Here is an 18,573-nt window from a genome sequence, read left to right as displayed (position 1 = left end):
ATATATATATATATATATATATATATATATATATATATCCACAATCCAGAAATACATCTATAGCTGTAGACAGTTCTAAAGTAGAGTGTAATGTTTCTTTTTGAATTAAGGTTCAAAAAGGAAAATTGGAATCTTCTCAAATTATTTCACACAAAAAAAAAAAAGAGATCAGAAATTATCCACAGGATTATGTTTTAGTTATATTTTCTCTGAATAAAATTAGGCTAGAATGTTTTTTAGGTCCTATTCTCTTCGTTGTTTACAGAATATCTCTTTTTCATGTGTACATTAAATCTTTTTACACTTAAAATACATAAATCCATCAATAACAAAATCAATTTTTGTCCATGACGTAATGGCAGTTTTTGGTTTACATTTCTCTTAAAATCCTCAGATATTGGTAATGACTCATGCAGCACTCAGGGATTCAACCAGTTTTAATTTCCAATACAATGATCTCTCAAATTTCTAAATTTGGCAACACCAGCTTCCTGGTGCTGGCAGGGCTGATAAATTACAGCACATTAATTTGCTTCCTGGAGGTACTGAGGGACTCGGATAGTGTCAAGAAACATTAAACATTAAAATAAAATTGGCTGGGGCTGATATTTGGGAACATTATCATGAAAATGTGCACCATTTGAATATAGCTGGGGTGTACAAACTTTTTTTGTGGGGGGCAAGCTAAATTTGTGTTGTGGCCTCAGCATGTCATTCTGACAGCCCTGAAATAAAGCTAAATATCAGAAATCTTAAACTCTCCAAAACTGCTGCAAGAGCACTTGAAAAAAGCACAACATGTTCTTAAAGACATGCATGTTTCTCAAAAACATTAGGATGTAAAAATTCCCAGATAAGGGGGTTCTTACTCTTGACTAAGACCTGAGCAGTGGCCTCAATCACACCCAAGCTGCTCATGGCCACGCAGGTGTAGTTGGCAGATTCCCGGACGCCGTTGAGCTCCAGCACGTTCCGTCCAACGGGCATCTCATCCTCCGGGGTCAGGTCCTCAATGCCCAACATCCACTTGACGTAAGGCATGGGCGAACCCACAGCCACGCAGGTGATGTTGACACTCCCCCCGGGCATGATCTCATGATTGGAGGGTAAGATAGAGAAACGAGGGGGCACACGGCGAACTGGGAGAGGAAGAGAGCCAGGGTAAAAAGGAAAAAGGGGCAGGGAAGGGGGTGAGGAGGGGGTAAAAAGTGTGAGGCAGAGGAGGAGAAAAGAGGGAAGAGGGGAGCAAGGAGAGGGAAGGGAGGGGGAGAAAGAATGAGAAAGAAAGAGCAAAGCACAGAGCAGGAGATCAAGAGAGAGAAAGTAAGGGAAGAGAGAAAAAGGAAGATAAAGGAAGAGAGAGAGAGAAAGAGGAGAAGTAACAGGAAGGGGGAAAATGAACTTCAGGGATTTACAGAAAATTACAAAGGGATATTTCAAGTTTAGTCCCAATTACTATATGGCACTGATGATTTCAACAGAAAGACATAAATCTTGTGTTAAGCTCAACCATTCACAGTGAGCTGCCTACTCAAAATAATATTGTGACAAACTCTTGAGTTTCATTTCAACCAGGACATGACACCTATAGTCAGTTTCTCTTCTCCTGTGCAGAATTTCTCGGCCATTTTTCTTCAAGCTACAGCAGTGTCGTTCTCGTTTTAACCCCCTCCTTAAAGCAATTCTAAACTTTACCAGTGACTTCAGAGACAAACTTTACTTGATTGCAATTTCTGTGCCTCGAGGCACTCGTGCTGCAGATGGGGCTGTTAGAGCGAGTATATGCATCACTGAGGGGCCGATCAATAAGACCCTGCATGCTATTTGTGTCCCTCCACCCTCTTGTGAGGGAAAACAAGCAAAGTAGCAAAGTTATGTGCAATATTACATCTGTCAGAGCTGGCTTGATACGTATTGGAGAGGAGGCACATAGAGAGACTGAACCCATAGGTCACTCGCATGCCTGGGCGACTCAAGAGGAATAAAAAAATGGTGGAGGAACACAAAGAAGAGAACGTAGAACTGAAAGAGGAGGACAGAGAGGAGCAAGACAAGACACTGAGGAGACAGGCAGAAGCAGAGCCACAGAGAGATAGAGAGAGACTGAGAAAGACAGAAGCAGCTCTGCGTCTCTTCCAGACAATGACAGGCAATGTAGCAAAGGACAGCCACATTGTGCAACAAGATACTGTACAATACATAGGATCAATTACTGATAACAGTGTGTTGTCAAAATGAGTTGGAAATGTGGACAGAAAAGATCCGAAAAAGGTGCCGTGATCGTTGGAGACATTAAGTAAAGAACACCAAGACAGCATGAAAGAGTTCGAGCAAAAAGAGAGAGAGAGAGAGATATGTGAGGTAGTATGTGCATGTTTATAAGTTAATAAACTTATGTACATGTGTCTGAAGCTCCTACACATCAGGGCGCGGACAGAATGAAGAGGAAGAAGAGAGAAAAGGAAGACAGGGGGGGCAGGGGGTGGAGATAAAGAGAGGATTAGAGGAAGGGTATTGCAGGGGTAGGAGGGAAGAAGGGGGGAAGAAAAGAGGAGCGAGGAAGAAGAAAACACATGGATCTATTTAAAAACACGTCTATATACCAGAGTCAGGCCCATTCAGAAAGAAGATGCCTCTAAAGTAAGGAGAGACAAAATCATATAAAGAAAAAACTGAAAAAATAAAATGGCTAGAAAAAACTGGATGTTGTAGGAACAGAGAAGAAGAAAGGAGAGATACCCGAGGGTCACAGCACAGGAAACAAAACAGAGAAAAACAGACAAACGTCTCTGGATGAAAGGAGAGAATGAAAGGGAAGAGCAGAAACAGTCGAAAAACTCAGCACTACAGGAAGCTAACAGTGCCTTGCAAAAGGGAATGTTTTCACAATTTGAACCATTACAACCACATACCACAAACATGCTCACTGTGCTTTATTGGGATCTGAAGCAATGGACCAATGCATAGCCATACGTGACTATAAAGAAAATAATAGAAGGCTTGTAAAAAGTTTTACATGTTTAAATGTGAAAAGTCTGGCATGTATTTGCATCAAGCTCTTTTCATCTATTTATTTGTAGTACTAGTCTTACCTGATATCAAAGCTGCAAGGGACATTTCTGAACCTACGGTTTCAATCTGGAGACAAAAAAATACTTCCATTCTTCTTTGAAAAAGAGATCAAGGTACTTGCATCATGATTGTCTGCAAAAACTAATTTTCAGACAATGCCAACAAAATTTTAATTATATTGACATATGTTAAAACAAGCTCCGTGAGATGTTCACAGCTTTGGATACAACTCTGTTTTATATCTCTTGAATTTTCTCCATGACCAGTCTGCTGTGTTTTTTCATCTTTTTGATGCTGTTTGCTCATTAATGTTCCCCAGCAAACATCTAAAACCTTTACTAAACAGGTAGATTTACAATGATATCACACACATGTCAGCTTTATTTGTACATCAGGTGACTTCAAAATACAAAAAAATGATGCAACTGCTTTTATTTAGGGGCAATAGAGAAAAGGGGGCTGGATATATGCATGCCACACTTTTCTGATTTTATTTTCTCAATAATGGTTGGAAACCATTTCTTTTTAACTATATAAGTCCCAAAAACTAAATTGCAGTCTGTAGTTGCAATGTGACAAAATCTGAACATTTTGCAAGGTACTGTATATGTTTAAAAAAATAAAACCAGAACTGGGCAGAAAATAAAAAATGCTCTAAAACTAAACAAATTAAAACTCTAAAATGAAATCCTACAGATTAACAAAGCAATAATCTAAGCATACTCCATTGTCTCTAAGAATATATCACCCAACATCACCCAAGATCAAGCACATAAAATGATTAATAGATACTCATAAACCTGCTGCATAACCTCCAGTCCTTATTGAGTAACATCATTACATGGGTTCTTCATGGGCCACATCCCCCCTACTCAAAAAACTAGAGACAATTGGGCAGAAGTTAATAGTATTCCATGATTTCAACAAATTAAAAGGAAAATCAAAATATACTGTTGTAGGGATTTTACTGCTGTTAAATGAAAAATAAATGCAGTAGAAAAATAATCAGGAAAAAATACCCAGAATTGGATACAGGTTGAAGAGAAGAAAGAGACAAAGAGACAAGAACAGATAGATCTGTTAGAAAACAGACATGATTGGGCAGGCAACTGCTAATCTGAGCATGCTGGGGACAGACAAGCAGACGGACAGACAGACAGGCAGGCAGCCCCATGCATAACACAAACATAGCAGGTGCAATGCAGCATGACAACATGGTTTTTTTATTGAGAATGAAAAAAATAAATCAATAAATATAAAAAGCAGTTTATTAGCATATTATGTGTTAATAGAGTAAAAATGTTGGCAACAAAACGGTGGTAATGACTTCAGATGATTTTTCTAAAGGAAGCCCTTTATATATATCATTGATCAAAGATTTCCCTCAGCTCTATGACTAAAATTTTAGATGCAGAGCTCAGGCAGGTGCTTTAGAATAAAGAAAGCTCATAACCAAGGATAATCCCTCAGTCGCTCACCGGGCCTCTAGCTTTAAGTTAATCAAGTTGGGCTCTTGATTCCCTGTTTGCTTTTTCTATACATTTTTTAAGAGCTTCAGACATTCAGTCTTTATTAGAGACGCTATCATTAGCCCATTCCTCTGCTGGGAGTCTGCTTGCAACAGCCTGCAAAAAGACTTGGCACAGCCAGAAGGATTACTGCAGTATCTCTGTGGAAACTGTACGGCTGACATTTACAGAGAGCCATCCTGTCTGCACCAAGGACAAAACTTTCATTAACCACTGTAATAAGAGGGAATCATTATATCCCCAGAATACCTAAAAATGAGAATGGGTATGATTAATATTAAATGCCAGTGAATGGAGACATTTTAGTGATGCTGGTGAAAACAGGAGCCGAAAAAAAAGACAAAACCATCACTGTTCCCGACAACCTCAATAAGTTAGGACAAAACCATCACTGTTTCCATAATAAGTTGTTAAATTCATGCTGATTTTTCCGGTGTTGCTTCTATTTTCAAATATCCATTACTGTAAAAATGTCCACAGCTGTATATTGGTTATTTATTCTCCAGGTGCACAGTATTTATATTATTAAAACACTATAGTACAGAATATTATTTGTTTATTTTTTAACTCTTCAATATTATGTTATTTTTATACACTTTTCTAAGGTTCACATTTGTGTGACCATTTTTTATATATTCTTTTTCCTACTCTAAACGCCAGAATTTCTACATTGTGGGACAATAAAGGGATTTTCTATTCTATTATTTCCTTTTCCTTGTCTATTTAGGTTCTTTAAGTAAAAGTATTACTGGAACAACAAATGCAGTTTTATTTTAGATTAATCAAAAATGGTTTAGTCTAATTCCTAACTGGTGAGATAACATGAATTATCTGCAGCCTTTTTCCACAATTGAAAGCTAAATTTTTACATTAGGAGAGACCTCTGTCATTTCTAAACATAAATAGAATAATGATGACTAAATTAAAATAAAGTTTTGATAAAAATCTGTCAAGGGTTTGAATAATTTTATATGTAGGTGTCTGCAAATTTAAGTGGTATTGCTATGAATGCTGCAGCTGGCAAATACAGTAGGCCTCAGGATAAAGAAATCACAGGGCCAAATATCTACAATGTAATTTAATATGCATTAATGCTTCATTCTTGCTGAATTTTAATCTTACTTTATGTCAATAATAATAAAAAATTGTTTAGAAAAGATTTATCAAATGTAATTTCCATCACATGCAAAAGTTTACCATAAAATCTTTCATTTTATCTAAATACTAAAAAATTTTTTTTGAAAGTTTGTTAAATTATGATTACAATTAACTTCTTAAATCTGACTGAAATACTATAATAGACAGCTGAAAGGTGTTCATCCTTAAAACAATGTGAAAATGTTCCCTTTAAATAGATATATTTACACATTGTGGTAAGTCATAGTCTAACATCAAATCCAAATATGTCTGTAATTTAGGGCTAAAACAGTTTCAATGCAGTGTAATATGCTTTCTGTTGAATCTTTTTTTTTGTTACCCTAACCACCAGTATGCTTTCGCACAAAATGGAGAAATACTACCTATGAATATTTTTATAAAACATGTGAATCCTTTTCTAAAAGTAAGCTCAACCAGATTTAACCATCTGGTGAATCACTTACAGACAAACAATTTTCGAAGTCAGTACAGAACCAGCCCACTCCTTATTTTTGGAGCATGCTGAGGCTCAACCAACAGTCATTTAGGGACATCCCTACCATAACACTATTGTTACCTAACCACAGAAAAGTTCTTGGTAAAGTTTTTCTTTTATGAAATGTAAACTATACAGCTACACATACTGTATATTTAATGTCATGAGTCATTGTAATAACAATGTGCACAGTATCACAATCACGAAGGATTTGCTGGAAACATTATTTGAGAAGGAATAACATTTCAGGTGCCATGCATTCAATGTTTTCTTGATAATAATATATTTCACAACTTTGCACTACTTGTCTGTGACTACATAATGGAAGAAATAATGTAGGTTGATTGCAATTAATTTCACCATCCCGTTATTAAAAATAACTTTGTCCAATTTTCCTAATATCGTGCAGCTCAGTTGGAGTCATAATGAGCCTAAACATCAATGAGGCATTTCAAAACAGAAAATAATTTAGTTCATGTTTGCAGATCTCTTTTTCAAGATCCTTAGCAGAGCAAAATGCATGCTTATTGAAGAATTCATATTTGCAAGGTTGGATTGTTTAGATCAAACTTGGATGTTCAATCATAAATATTATTTGATATGTTTTAAGGTAAGTCTTGCCGAAGTTTAAAAACACAGTAAAGTCTGTGTTGTAGCAAAGAAGAGAAATTTCAGTGAGAAAAAAATATCAGTCACTGCTAAAAAAAAAAAAAAAAAGTGAACAGATATTCTGAGCAGGATTACTAGTGAGAGTTGAAGAGAAACAATATTACTGGAGGATTATGTAATGCAAAAAAATAAATAAATATATAAATGGATTTCATTATTTATTTATTGTTGGACCAATTTTAGTACCGGCTAAAGTACCTCAGACAGCTGATAGGTAGATATATGAGCCGTAGAAAAACAAGAACAATCCCAAAGAATCTGAGCCTCTGCATGCTGAAAACCAAAAGGCCCTTAGACAAAAACACAGTTAAAAAAGCTGATGTTACGCAGCTTCAGGAAATTGCTACCAAAAGTTTTTTTGTTGTTTTTTTTTTTTGCATCTATCTAGAAAATTCTCACTGACTACAGAACAGCAAAACAATCTGATTTATTATCAGATGTTGATGGCAAGGTAAAATTAAAGTAAGACCTACATTAACTGTTGAGGTTTCGCATTTCTTAACTGGGTTCTATAATTATAACTCATGTGAACAAAACTAGGCACTACAGATTTCATCATGCATAATTTATGAAACAAAGATAAAGTGAAAAGAAAAAAGGAAAAGATAGAGTACACCCTTCAAACACTTGAAAGGTATAAAAAAAACGATATAGTGACTTTTAAAAGTACCTGTAATCAAACAGCTGGAGCTTTTTTTATATTTTGTCAAATGATAGCCACAAACCTCAAAGAAGAGTATTGGGATTTTATGTGGCAGAAGACCAAAAATAGTTAAAAAAAAAGCGGTTTGCTAATCTGAAAAAAACAAAACAAAACTGAATGTTGTGTTGTGCATTTCTCTTTCTATTATTCTGCTAGTTGACTACTGGTCCCTTCAATTTCTAATAGACTGAGCGGCAGATCGATTCGTTTTCAGGCTCCTCTCCTATGGAACCAATTACCAGTTTAAGTCCATGAGGCAGACATGTTGTCTATTTTTAATACTGCGCTTAAAACATTCCTTTTTAATAAAACATATAGTGGTTCAGGTTTTCCTGAGCTATCTCCATAGATATGCTACTAAAAGTTTAGTCTGCTGGAGGACATAGGGACCACTTTACATCATTCTGCTTCATTCTATCTCCACCCTACAATTCTGCAGTATTTTTTGGTTCAATCCCTAACTTTATGTTCTCTCTGCTTTTCTAGTGAGTAGCTTCATCTAGTCTGTTCCTTTTTTTTTATTTTTATTTTTTGTAGTGTTAGGTCCTGTTTCTCTCACAGACATAGCTATGGTGTCAGCTTTTACTGCCATCAACTGTATGTGCTCATTATTTATCCCTCTGACATGAAAACTGGCTCAGAGCACATGGGCTTGTCTGTATCTTTCCTAGATAGGGCCTCCTGTGGAATGAGTTGACCGTTTACGTTTGCTAACAGAAAGCATTAATTAAAGTGCTATGACTCCAAAGTTTTCTCATTATTTCTCATTTTAAAAATTTCTATAAATGCTTAAATGCCCTATGTGATATGCTCTATAAATGTTTAAAAAGGAGAGCAGAATAATAATATAAAATTTCAAACTTAGTTTTACTGTTTTCAGAAGATGCTGAGGGTCTCCCATATGGTTCCTGAGGGCCCCTTGGACACTGCATTGTTGAACCCTGCTGTAAAGTAAGTGACAAAATGGAAGCGAATATCTAAGTGTGTCTTGCAAGTCAGTGAATCAATGCAATCAGCTGGTGGTCCTTAGAAAGAAACTTTTAACCAACCGGACTGTATGATGTGATTGAATTGGCTCTGTAGAGTGCCTTGAGATGCCGTGTGTTCTCAATTGGCCCTTTATAAATAAACTGAATTGAATTATTCAGCCAACGCCCAATACCCCCACACACCACCTAAATTGTGCCTACTGTGCTTTTCAATATTTCTAAAGCACTGTCAAAATGGAGGAACAATTGATTTGTTTTAGTTTTACAAAAAATCCTGAGTAGGCCATTCCAGCATGTGATTGAAAACAAACATCTGCGATGCAAGATTGTGCCACCACCACATTTCACCATGAGAATGTGTGATATGCACTATTCCTTGTGTATAATGTACTTTTCATAACTATAATTCAACTCTATTAGTTTGATTTTTTTTTTTACTTAGTTAAAGTATCATTTTAAACTTGTTAGATAATCAATCTAGAATGGCTCCTTGTGAAAACTTCCCACATGAGATAAAAATGTATGCACACAACCCTTCAGTAAAGCAGAGTGGTCAGAGGAGCTGAAACCATCTCTAGAAGCAGCAGTATCTGTTCAAATATGCATCACTCAAGTTAAGTTTTTTTTCCCTTGCCCATCTTGGGTTTGCTATGGATTTTGCCCAAAAAGAACCAAGATCTACTGACAAATCAAACATGAGACTTCAGAACAAAAAGGGGATAGCTAAAGCTTTACTGTGACTGCAACATTCCCAGTCAGTGCAACAACTGGAGCAGATGTGATGACATGGGAGAAGGACAAAAAGGTAATACATAAACTGAACAAAAGGGGCAAAACAGAAAAGAGCTGCAATACATGACAAGGCTGCAAGTTCAATAATATCACAATCCGAGCACATCACTAGGCATGAACTCACACTGCGCCATGCTCTTCTGTCAGTCCGTCAGTCAACACCCATGCAAGTGGTGCTCCTTTCTCTTTCTCTCTCACTCCTTCCATGCAAACATTGCCTCTTTTTAATCTTCCAATTCTTGGGTCTCCATGACAACAAGATCATACCATGCAGAAAACATTGATCGGGGAGTGAAGGCAATACCAAGGGTTCTGCACACAAGGCCTCACAATGCAGTCAAGGCACTCTGCTGCATGGGCGGACCGCTTCGTCATCCTCGCAGCAGCTTTGTTCTCCTCATTTTTGGACACAAGGTTTAATTGTCTCACTTTAAGCTACTCTTTTCCCTCCTCTTTTTTTGGGTTCCTGCTGTTTCAATAAGTGACGCTTTCTGAAACAAAGGAGTAACAAAAGCAAAGAAAAGAGCGCACCAACCTTCTCGAAGCTCTGAGGGATGGAAGGGGGTTGATGCAGAACACAATGACGTGAGGGGGGGAGAGAGAGAACGAGGAAACACAGAGAGAATAAAAACGGCCAGCGCAAAGCCACTCTCGCCTCATCACAACACTTCCGCACTCACCTCACACAACACATACATACAGTGTTCTGATAAGCCACGTAAACATAGAACCAGAACTTTCAAATCCGAACATTGGCCACTGACTTTGAGCCTACAAGACACCAGCGCCCAGGCAGAGATTGGTGTCAGTTCGTTACGAGAGATTGTGAAAGATCTCTGTTCATTTCCCAATTGAGATCAAAGCACTGTGCCTTGTCAAAGTCTTCATTTCTCATACCTATTATACTTTTAATGGTACAACCACAAACATTAATTTCTATAAATCATCACTAAAGCATGATGATTCCACCACCATGGTGCGGTGATAGCTTTCTGCCTCTCATAACATTCAGTTTGTTGGCCAAAAACTCTGAATAGGACATCTTCTTCTTCAATACCACCTGTTAATCTGATTTCTAAGCTCCTTATGCCAGGGATGGGTACCTCTAGTCCTCAAAGGCTGGTGTCTTACAACACTGTGTCCTTGGTCCAGGGCATTTGAATGAAACAGCTGCATTATATCCTTGATACACAGCTTCTCCAGAGTCCTGGTATTCATTTGATTATTTTACTCTGGTCAGTTGGAGCAGGGACACATCTGAAAAGATCAGGACTGTAGCTACCCATTCCAGTTAGGTTTTGTTAGGCTTGCAGTTGTTCCATAAGCTTTCCATTTGTTTTGATGATGCATCCAAGGTGGTTATTGTACGGTGGGATATTATTGTACAACAGGACTCGATACTTGCCCTAATTTTTAAACTAACTTCCTCATATTTCCTCCAAGGCTTGTCTGTTGTGTTTCTTGCTGAACATTATACTACTTCTTCACTTAAGTTCTCTAGATAAACTCTAGGGCCTTTTAAAGAGCAGCTGTTTTCCTACTGAGATTCAATAAAAAAACAAGTGAGAAATATTTTTGGCTTAGGTTAACACTTAATGCAATTGATTTAACTGATTTTTATTTGTAAAACATAATCTATTGCATTAAATCTTAATGAAATAAATTGTAGTTTGTGGTTGTAACATACTGCAAAAGGCAAGAGTTGAAGGAGTGTGAATACTTTAGCAAGGCACTATGTTTTCTTTATATCCGCCTTCTTGTACAGAAACCAGTTTAGGAGCAAGATCAGAGATGTTTCCATGCAGTTAAACCGAGGCATGGCTCACTCTGCTTCTTCTTTATTGTATGAGAACACACCAAGGTTTAAGGTGGAAGGTGGTTGTGAGAAATACCAAAAAAAGAACAGGGTCAACATATATTATAGACAATGGATGGGTTAGTAATACTTGTTTAACAGCACGGTCATGAGAAAAGAGGTAGTTTTATTAAAAAGAGTGCCTTAATAGAGGTCCATAAGTGTTGATTTTTTTGTCTTTGTCTGTCCGTGTGTGTGTGGATGTGTTCAGTGTTCAGGTCCTACCTCGCACATAAAGGTTTGCAGGAGAGGAGTAGCGTACGCCTTGGGAATTAGTAGCCACGCACTCGTACTTCCCTTGGTCCGTCTCTTCACTGTTTTCAATCTGCAATGCTCCTGTGAGAGAAGAAGCAAAGGTTTACTTGTGTTTTAGTAGAGAAACAAAAACCAAAAAATTTAGGAGAACACTGCTGGATCTGTCTTCCTGTTACAGGTTGACCCTTGGGGTAGCCTTACCACCTGTTGCTTGAGCAACCAAAACAGTGTTGCTTAGATGTTACTTCTGTGAGGCTGGCTCTAAATGGGTTGCACTTGCCCTGAAGAATATTATATTCTTTGCTCTACCACCTAACACTCTTCTCCCTCACTTCTTTACAAACAACGTGTTCATAGTTGAAAGGCTTTGTGCAAAAAAGTTGGCAAGTCAAAAACAACTGACTTTTTGTAAACTCAGTTGACACTTCTACTTGTGTACCTCTGTTCCAGCTCGTGATTCCTCTCCTGCTGTCATGAAAAAAAAACTCTGTTGCTTTCTTGGCAGTAAACTGACAGCAGCTTTACCCTGAGGCAACAACCCAACGACGCTCTTTAGCTCTTTACTTCTTCAATCTTTATCCTCCCACCTAAAACCTGCCGTGATAAATAGCGTCTGCCTTAATGTGCTATAATTACACACTGTATTTATTGGGTATTCTTCAGCTTCAAAGGCTGCTACTCTCACATATGGTTTTGTATCTTTCATTTTGGAGCAAACAGCATTTTGAATCACCAGCAGAGACTTTCGATAATTTTCTTCTGTTTTTTTTTTTTTTGCTCATTCTGTCAGTCTGTTTTCTTTAACTTCAAGTCAACCGAAACTGACTTTGACATGAAGAAGCCTGAGGAAGCACAAACCCAAGCATTACACTCTGCAGCTCTGCATTGAGAGGAGAAAGGCACATTATAACAAAGATGCATGCATGTGCAGGAAAAAAATATTGTATAGAAGTGTGTTGAGGGGCAGGCTTGTGCACACACACGCACACACACCCACAAACATACGCACACACACACAAACACCCAGAACAGATCTGTCCATGTTGTGTTTTTCATATATCAGATTGTCTGAGAGTGATAAAAGTTCCTCTGGCTTATAAAGATTTAAAGGGAGATAGAGAGATGGCACACTGTTCCTTTCACATATATAAGTAGTGCTGGAATAAAAACACAGACCCATTTTAGAAATCTGATAATAAAAATAATTGAAACACAATTCTGTGTTTCAAAAAGAGATAGAAAAGCTGTATTTGGAGAGACGTACTTCCAAAAACAAAAATATCATACAATGTTATGCATAAGAGATGTATCTAAATTTCATTTTGTATTTCATATATGTTATAGTCTCCTGTTCATTTTAAAAAGTGAATGGGAAAATATTACACTTTCTCTGCTGCTTCAACAGAGGTAAAGATACATCTGCAACCAGCTAAGGAAATATAGAAAAACACCAAATGGCCGTCATAAAAGATGCTAGCCATCAAAGAAATAAGAGCAGCTAAGCTCCAGGTGTCATTTTTTATGACACATTATCAGTAGCAACTCCAACACCTGGCATCTTAACCATACTGTAGTTTCTTTTTTTGATTTGGACAAATGTTGCATTTTAAAAAAAGAGCGTTCTGAAGGGTATTAACGCAAGATGACTGCCTATCTCTCTCTCTCTCTCCTCTGGATTCTGAAAACGTCAAGCGAAGTTATCAGCTATTGGCAGCATCATGCATTAAAAGTTAAAAGAGCTTTAGTATAAAACTGTTCACTAGCAATTCTGTCACATTAAATGTCTTGCTTTAACGCAGCGTACATTGTTCCATTCAGCCTCGATCAGTGTTGCTATGATTTTTGTTAGGACAAATTACATAGAAATACCTGCACAATGCAGATAAATGACACAGCATACATGGGGGGGGTTGCTGGATGCCCAGATGAAGGAGACTGAATGAATGCAACTATGAGGTGGGGTAAATAAGTATCATTTATAAATATCCATGTTATTTTAATTTATTCAAACACACTGAATACAGTTTCAAGCATTTAAGAATTATTAGAGATTTTAGATTTCTCTAAAATAGTGTTATAATTCCAACAATGTTTTGTTCCTACTGGTCAATGCAGCCAATCAAATTTGTTTTGACTTATATCAGTATCAAACATCATAACTGAAGCTGAACCAAAATAAGAAATTCTCAATGACATCTCTATTCTCATAAACCTGCTCATTCTTTGATTACAAACGATGCTCACCTCTACGTCTTCTACTCGGGTCTGGGCGACTAAATATATTCAATCAGCTCGAAAAACTATAATTGCATGCATGTCTCTTTGTGAGTCTCTCCAGGTTGAAATGTTTTCTCCAAATGCATTTTCACAAAAAAAATAAATAAATAAAAAATAAATAATTCACATTGTTCAATACAGATTGCAGCATTTCTAGTCATTAGGAGTAAAAACTTTAATACTGTTGTATGAAAAAAAAAAAAAAAAAAAAAAAAAAAAAAGACAAATCTTACAAGTTTACTAATTTTTTTAACTAAATCACATTAAAATATGATGTGATATTATTCCCAGTTCTGAGAGAAATGTAATTGGCCTGGCTCTCTGAGTTGGAGGATTAAGGAGGGGGATTCTGTTTATCACAGTCAGCTCTCACCAAGAAGAAGGAAACACAAACTTCCACCTATTTCACTGAAGCAGTTTCCAAACTGTCAGATTAATTTGAAGTGATTCAACACCTAAGCAGTCTTAAGCACCCTCTTTAATCAAAAATATTTTCACCTCAGAACTTTCAAAGCTGGTAAAACCTTATGTATTTATTTATTTATTGTCCCAATTACATTTACAAATCAGTTGGGACCTGACATGCACAGATTCTATTCATAATATATATCTCGGATCAGCTGTGGGGGAGATTTTTATTCACGGGTAGGTAATTGGTGTAAGCTTTCAGTGAAGCTTTGTAAGGGTGTAAATAATGCCAAGAGTTGTATTTGTGCTTGTCAACTCTTGTATGGATCTATTACTGTAATGGAACTGCCAACGAAACTACATCAGATGGTAATCATTTCTGAAAGGAAACGTATCTTTACATCCTCCAACCAGCAGGAGATTTATTACAGCTGTTAGAGGGCTCTGACACCTAAACACGAAAACCAAATCAAACCAAACAGTTATCTGCCCAAGCAGTTCTGTATTGAATAAACATTACAAAAAAAAAGTAAGGTTGCCATCTAAATGTAAAATTATGGTTGAAAAATAAAAGCTGGAAATATGATTTCTTAAAAAAGCAGCTGGTGATCTGAGTCTAAATACTTCTGATCATCCATTACTGTTATCCAGGTGGTCATATAAAAAAAAAAAAAAAATAACTTTTTCTGCTGAGTTGATGCACAATATTTAAGTCATGTCAAGGAGTGCAAACATCGCTTCACACTCCACTCATCAGTGGGGAAGTGGTTATCACAGGAAGAAGACTCAAAGCTACTGTAGCTATCTTCCGTATCAGTTTAAAGTTTAAAATTAAGTAAATACTACATATTTGTATAAATAATTGATAATAGCTAAACGCAGGAAGGCTGTACAGAATGATTTACAGTTATTAAAGGAAAATAGGCTGAAACCAATATTGACAGTTCAAAGCCTTCCAAAAACCTAAGCTCAGAAATCAGGCATAAAACATCATCTGTGCAGCCATAAAACATCTTAGATGGGTGAAAAGGGTCTGACTTCTAATGTATTTGTGTAGGCACTATTAGGACAGGAGATACTGGGTAAAAAAGGCAAACTTTCAATCTGTTTTTGCTGGCTAGATAAAGACAGGACCTGGCCGACCAACTAACTTGCCATAAAACAGATGTCCATGCAGGCCCAATATTTGTAGGGCTGATTTAATTTACCCTACACATGTGTTTGCTTCCCCTTCCACTTAAATTAATTTAAAAAAAGATGGAATTGATTTATGTGAAAAGCCTTCAGAGAGCTATCGGTTAACACAGTCATACTAGAGAAAGTGATTCATACCATATATGATGCAACCCCCCCCCAAAAAAAAAATTATAATAAATTTGTAGCAATTTAAGATGTTAACTTGCATTTTAAAATCTATCTCATTTAAACAAGGATGGTGGTATTGGATTAGTGATCGATATATTTCATCTTTGGGGGAAATTGCCCTAGAATGTAAAGAGCATTGGCAGTTGTTGCAGCTTGGATGCACCAATTTAAACTTGGTCAAATTTAGCTTTGAGTGTCCATGATAAATATTTATCTTTATTTGACTGAACAATAAAACCATTTTTGCCTTGAAGTGAGAAGTGCACCAAGAAATCAGCAGATGGCTGAGATGCATTTCCACCTGGACTGACCTTAACCTGTGATCTAGTTAACTGAAAAATCGGATTTCTTTCCTGATCAGTGAATGTACCACACATAAACAGTATTAGGTCAAGGTAACAACCTTTTCCTGCAGGAATCAGACTCAAAGTTGGGAATTCACTTGCATTAAGGGGTTTACAAGGGAAGTAGGTAGAAGTACAGGAATTTAAGTTTTACACATGAGGACATAGCTTCAATTTATTCCAGCAGTGAGAGAGATCAAATCTGTTAACAAGACAGCTGACTAGATTGCAGGATGTTACTCTGTTTTATCCTTTAAATCTTTCAACCTTTTGCATAGAAAATGTGCCCTTTCTCACACATTCAAACATGAATTACAAATGATAATTCATGTCTCCTGGTGGCAGGAAGACATAAATGATACTTAAAATGTGTTTATTTTGATTATTTTAGATCATAGGTCTTAAATATTAATCATAGTGGACAAAAATCTATTTCGGCAGATCAAAGTTTTACAAGAACTTGTGACTGGAAATTTGTGAATTTTCATTAGGATGTGTGTCTCTTCATTCATGCACATAAATAGCAAATATTGGCATATGAACAGTCATTAACATTGTGGTTTCATCAAATGAAAATGACAAAAGTTTAGTCTGCTTTTCTAATTCCAAGCATACGTCTGTGCATTTTGCATCCGAGTGTGTTTAGGGAGCCCAGGCAACGCTAGCTGAGCCTGTCATCCATCTGCTTCTGTCTTCTGCGGCTACATGAAAGGAAAACAGCTCTTGCTCATCCCTTTTTCCTCCCTGTTTGCTTTCTCTCATTTCTCTGTGGTACAGGGCAGAGTAAGGAAATAAACAGGAATAAATTAAACGATCTACAAGCCAAACCTTTTCTTCTGAAAGCAGTAGAGGCAAAACGGGCAGCTAGAGGATGTCAAAGTGGAGGAGAGGTGCCAATGGACTGTTGAAAATCTGCAAACAAGGCACCATCTGACAGCTGGAAGCCACTCATACGGTTAGCCATCAGCAAAAATTTGATATTGGCAACTGGAGTCTTCTTTTATGCAAAACATGTAATTATAATGCCAAAACAAAACAGGTATTTCTTCTATATATACAAAAAAGGTCAGGGGTGTATAAGCAAACAGCAAAGACAGAGAGCTGGAACAAACCTGCCGTAATGACAGGCCGAGTGGGAAAGCAGGGGAAAAAGGGAGTAAATGACCAGGGAAGAAGAGATGGAACAGTTTGTTAGTGAGTCTGGAAGCTGCTGACAGATCTGGAATGAGACGTTACTGAAGTAAACTGAGCTGCTGTGAAATCATGGATGGTGTATTATGTCTGCTGGGCCCAGAGCTCAGCTAATCAGATAACAAGAGATACGGCTAACCTGATAGCTTTCCCAGAACATCCAGGTCAGAGAGATCGCCTGGACACTTATCCCCCCGCAAGGTGAGAAATTAGTTTGAGTCAAGACTGGACAGCAAGAAATGGAAAACGTAATTTAAATGAAACCGCGAAACTGAAATATGTAAAAAATTACTCAAGAGTTTTTATGTAATAGTCTCATTCAATGATTCACTTTCTTATTAATCTCAAAGGAAAATTAAATAAGGTGGAAATTAAATCATAAATAAATCTGAATATAACTCGTAGCTTTCTTATTTTAGTTGCTTAATTTAATATGTTATCACACAATATGTTAAATACACAGTTATGTTTCTAAACCTTTATTTTAATTTTCAGTTATGATGATTTTACACTGACGACTAAAAAGAACATGACATTAAATGTAAGAATATTAAATACAACCAAGAAAAATAGCTTAATACAGGAATGTTGGCTTAATGAAAAGCTTATCGACCTACTAACAGGTTGTTTTTTTTCAAATGCTTCTTTTGATTTGACAAATAAGCTGCTCTCTTAATGCAAAATTAGCTGTAAATCTGGTGTTAAAATTGGGGTTAGCTGTTCTGACCATTAAGGGGAAAGTAGACGCTTATATATAGCTTTCACTAGGCCAAACCATTGTTGCTTGTCCTATTGAAGATCAACAGTTTCAATGTCACACTGAGTTACAAATATTGGAAATAGTTTAACGGTTAGAGACAAGAAGTTGCTCTATCTTCACAGCCTCTGTTTTTGGTCAAAAGATGATCTAATTAGACCTGAGTGATCGTCAAATACAGGATTAAACAAACATTATTTTTTAAATTATGATATACAGTAAAAATTCAAGTCAGTGAGTTGCGTTAATGACTTTAATTAAAAGTTGACAACAAGCTTGTTTACTAACATTAGCCTTTTACTGTCTGGTTAATAGTTAGCCTGTCTAATACAGTACTAGATGAATTAGATCAGGTGATGTAAGTGGTAGATCTTGGTGGCCCGTTCTTCAGTTAAATCAGGTTAAGAGCATATAGACAAATCAGAAATTACTATTTTTACAATCTGAAGAATTGGGTTTATTATGAAAATGATTTAAATTATAACAATTCTGCTTTTTATGTAAGTTGTTTTCATTATATCTTCATTTTTATTTCATATTATTTTATATTCGATCTTTTCTATTTTATAATTGCATTGTATTTTATGATTGGGTACATCACTTTGGTCCTGTTAGTCTATAAAGTGCTTCATAAATAAAGTTGGTTTGGTATTTTAAGAATTGTAAAATGAAAAAAAGATAAGATATGATATATATATACCGTATATATATATATATATATATATATATATATA

The 18,573-nt window shown here is 36.5% G+C and overlaps 1 protein-coding gene across 1 annotated transcript in view; it reads right to left on the bottom strand.

Annotated features, from left to right (window-relative positions):
• The window catches only part of LOC107100916 (receptor-type tyrosine-protein phosphatase S-like), a 109,616-nt gene that overhangs the window by 38,889 nt on the left and 52,154 nt on the right, over positions 1–18,573 (bottom strand). Inside the window, exons 6-8 of the mRNA XM_015399595.1 lie at positions 11,468–11,578; positions 9,923–9,934; positions 870–1,139 (exon numbers count right to left, since the gene is read on the bottom strand). Coding sequence (XP_015255081.1) covers positions 870–1,139; positions 9,923–9,934; positions 11,468–11,578 — 393 coding nt within the window. The remainder of the gene's footprint in view (positions 1–869; positions 1,140–9,922; positions 9,935–11,467; positions 11,579–18,573) is intronic.

The sequence above is a fragment of the Cyprinodon variegatus genome, unplaced genomic scaffold (assembly GCF_000732505.1).
Source record: "Cyprinodon variegatus isolate N-32 unplaced genomic scaffold, C_variegatus-1.0 Scaffold1028, whole genome shotgun sequence".
Classification (NCBI taxonomy): Eukaryota; Metazoa; Chordata; class Actinopteri; order Cyprinodontiformes; family Cyprinodontidae; genus Cyprinodon; species Cyprinodon variegatus.
This window is presented reverse-complemented; position numbering and strand designations above follow the sequence as displayed.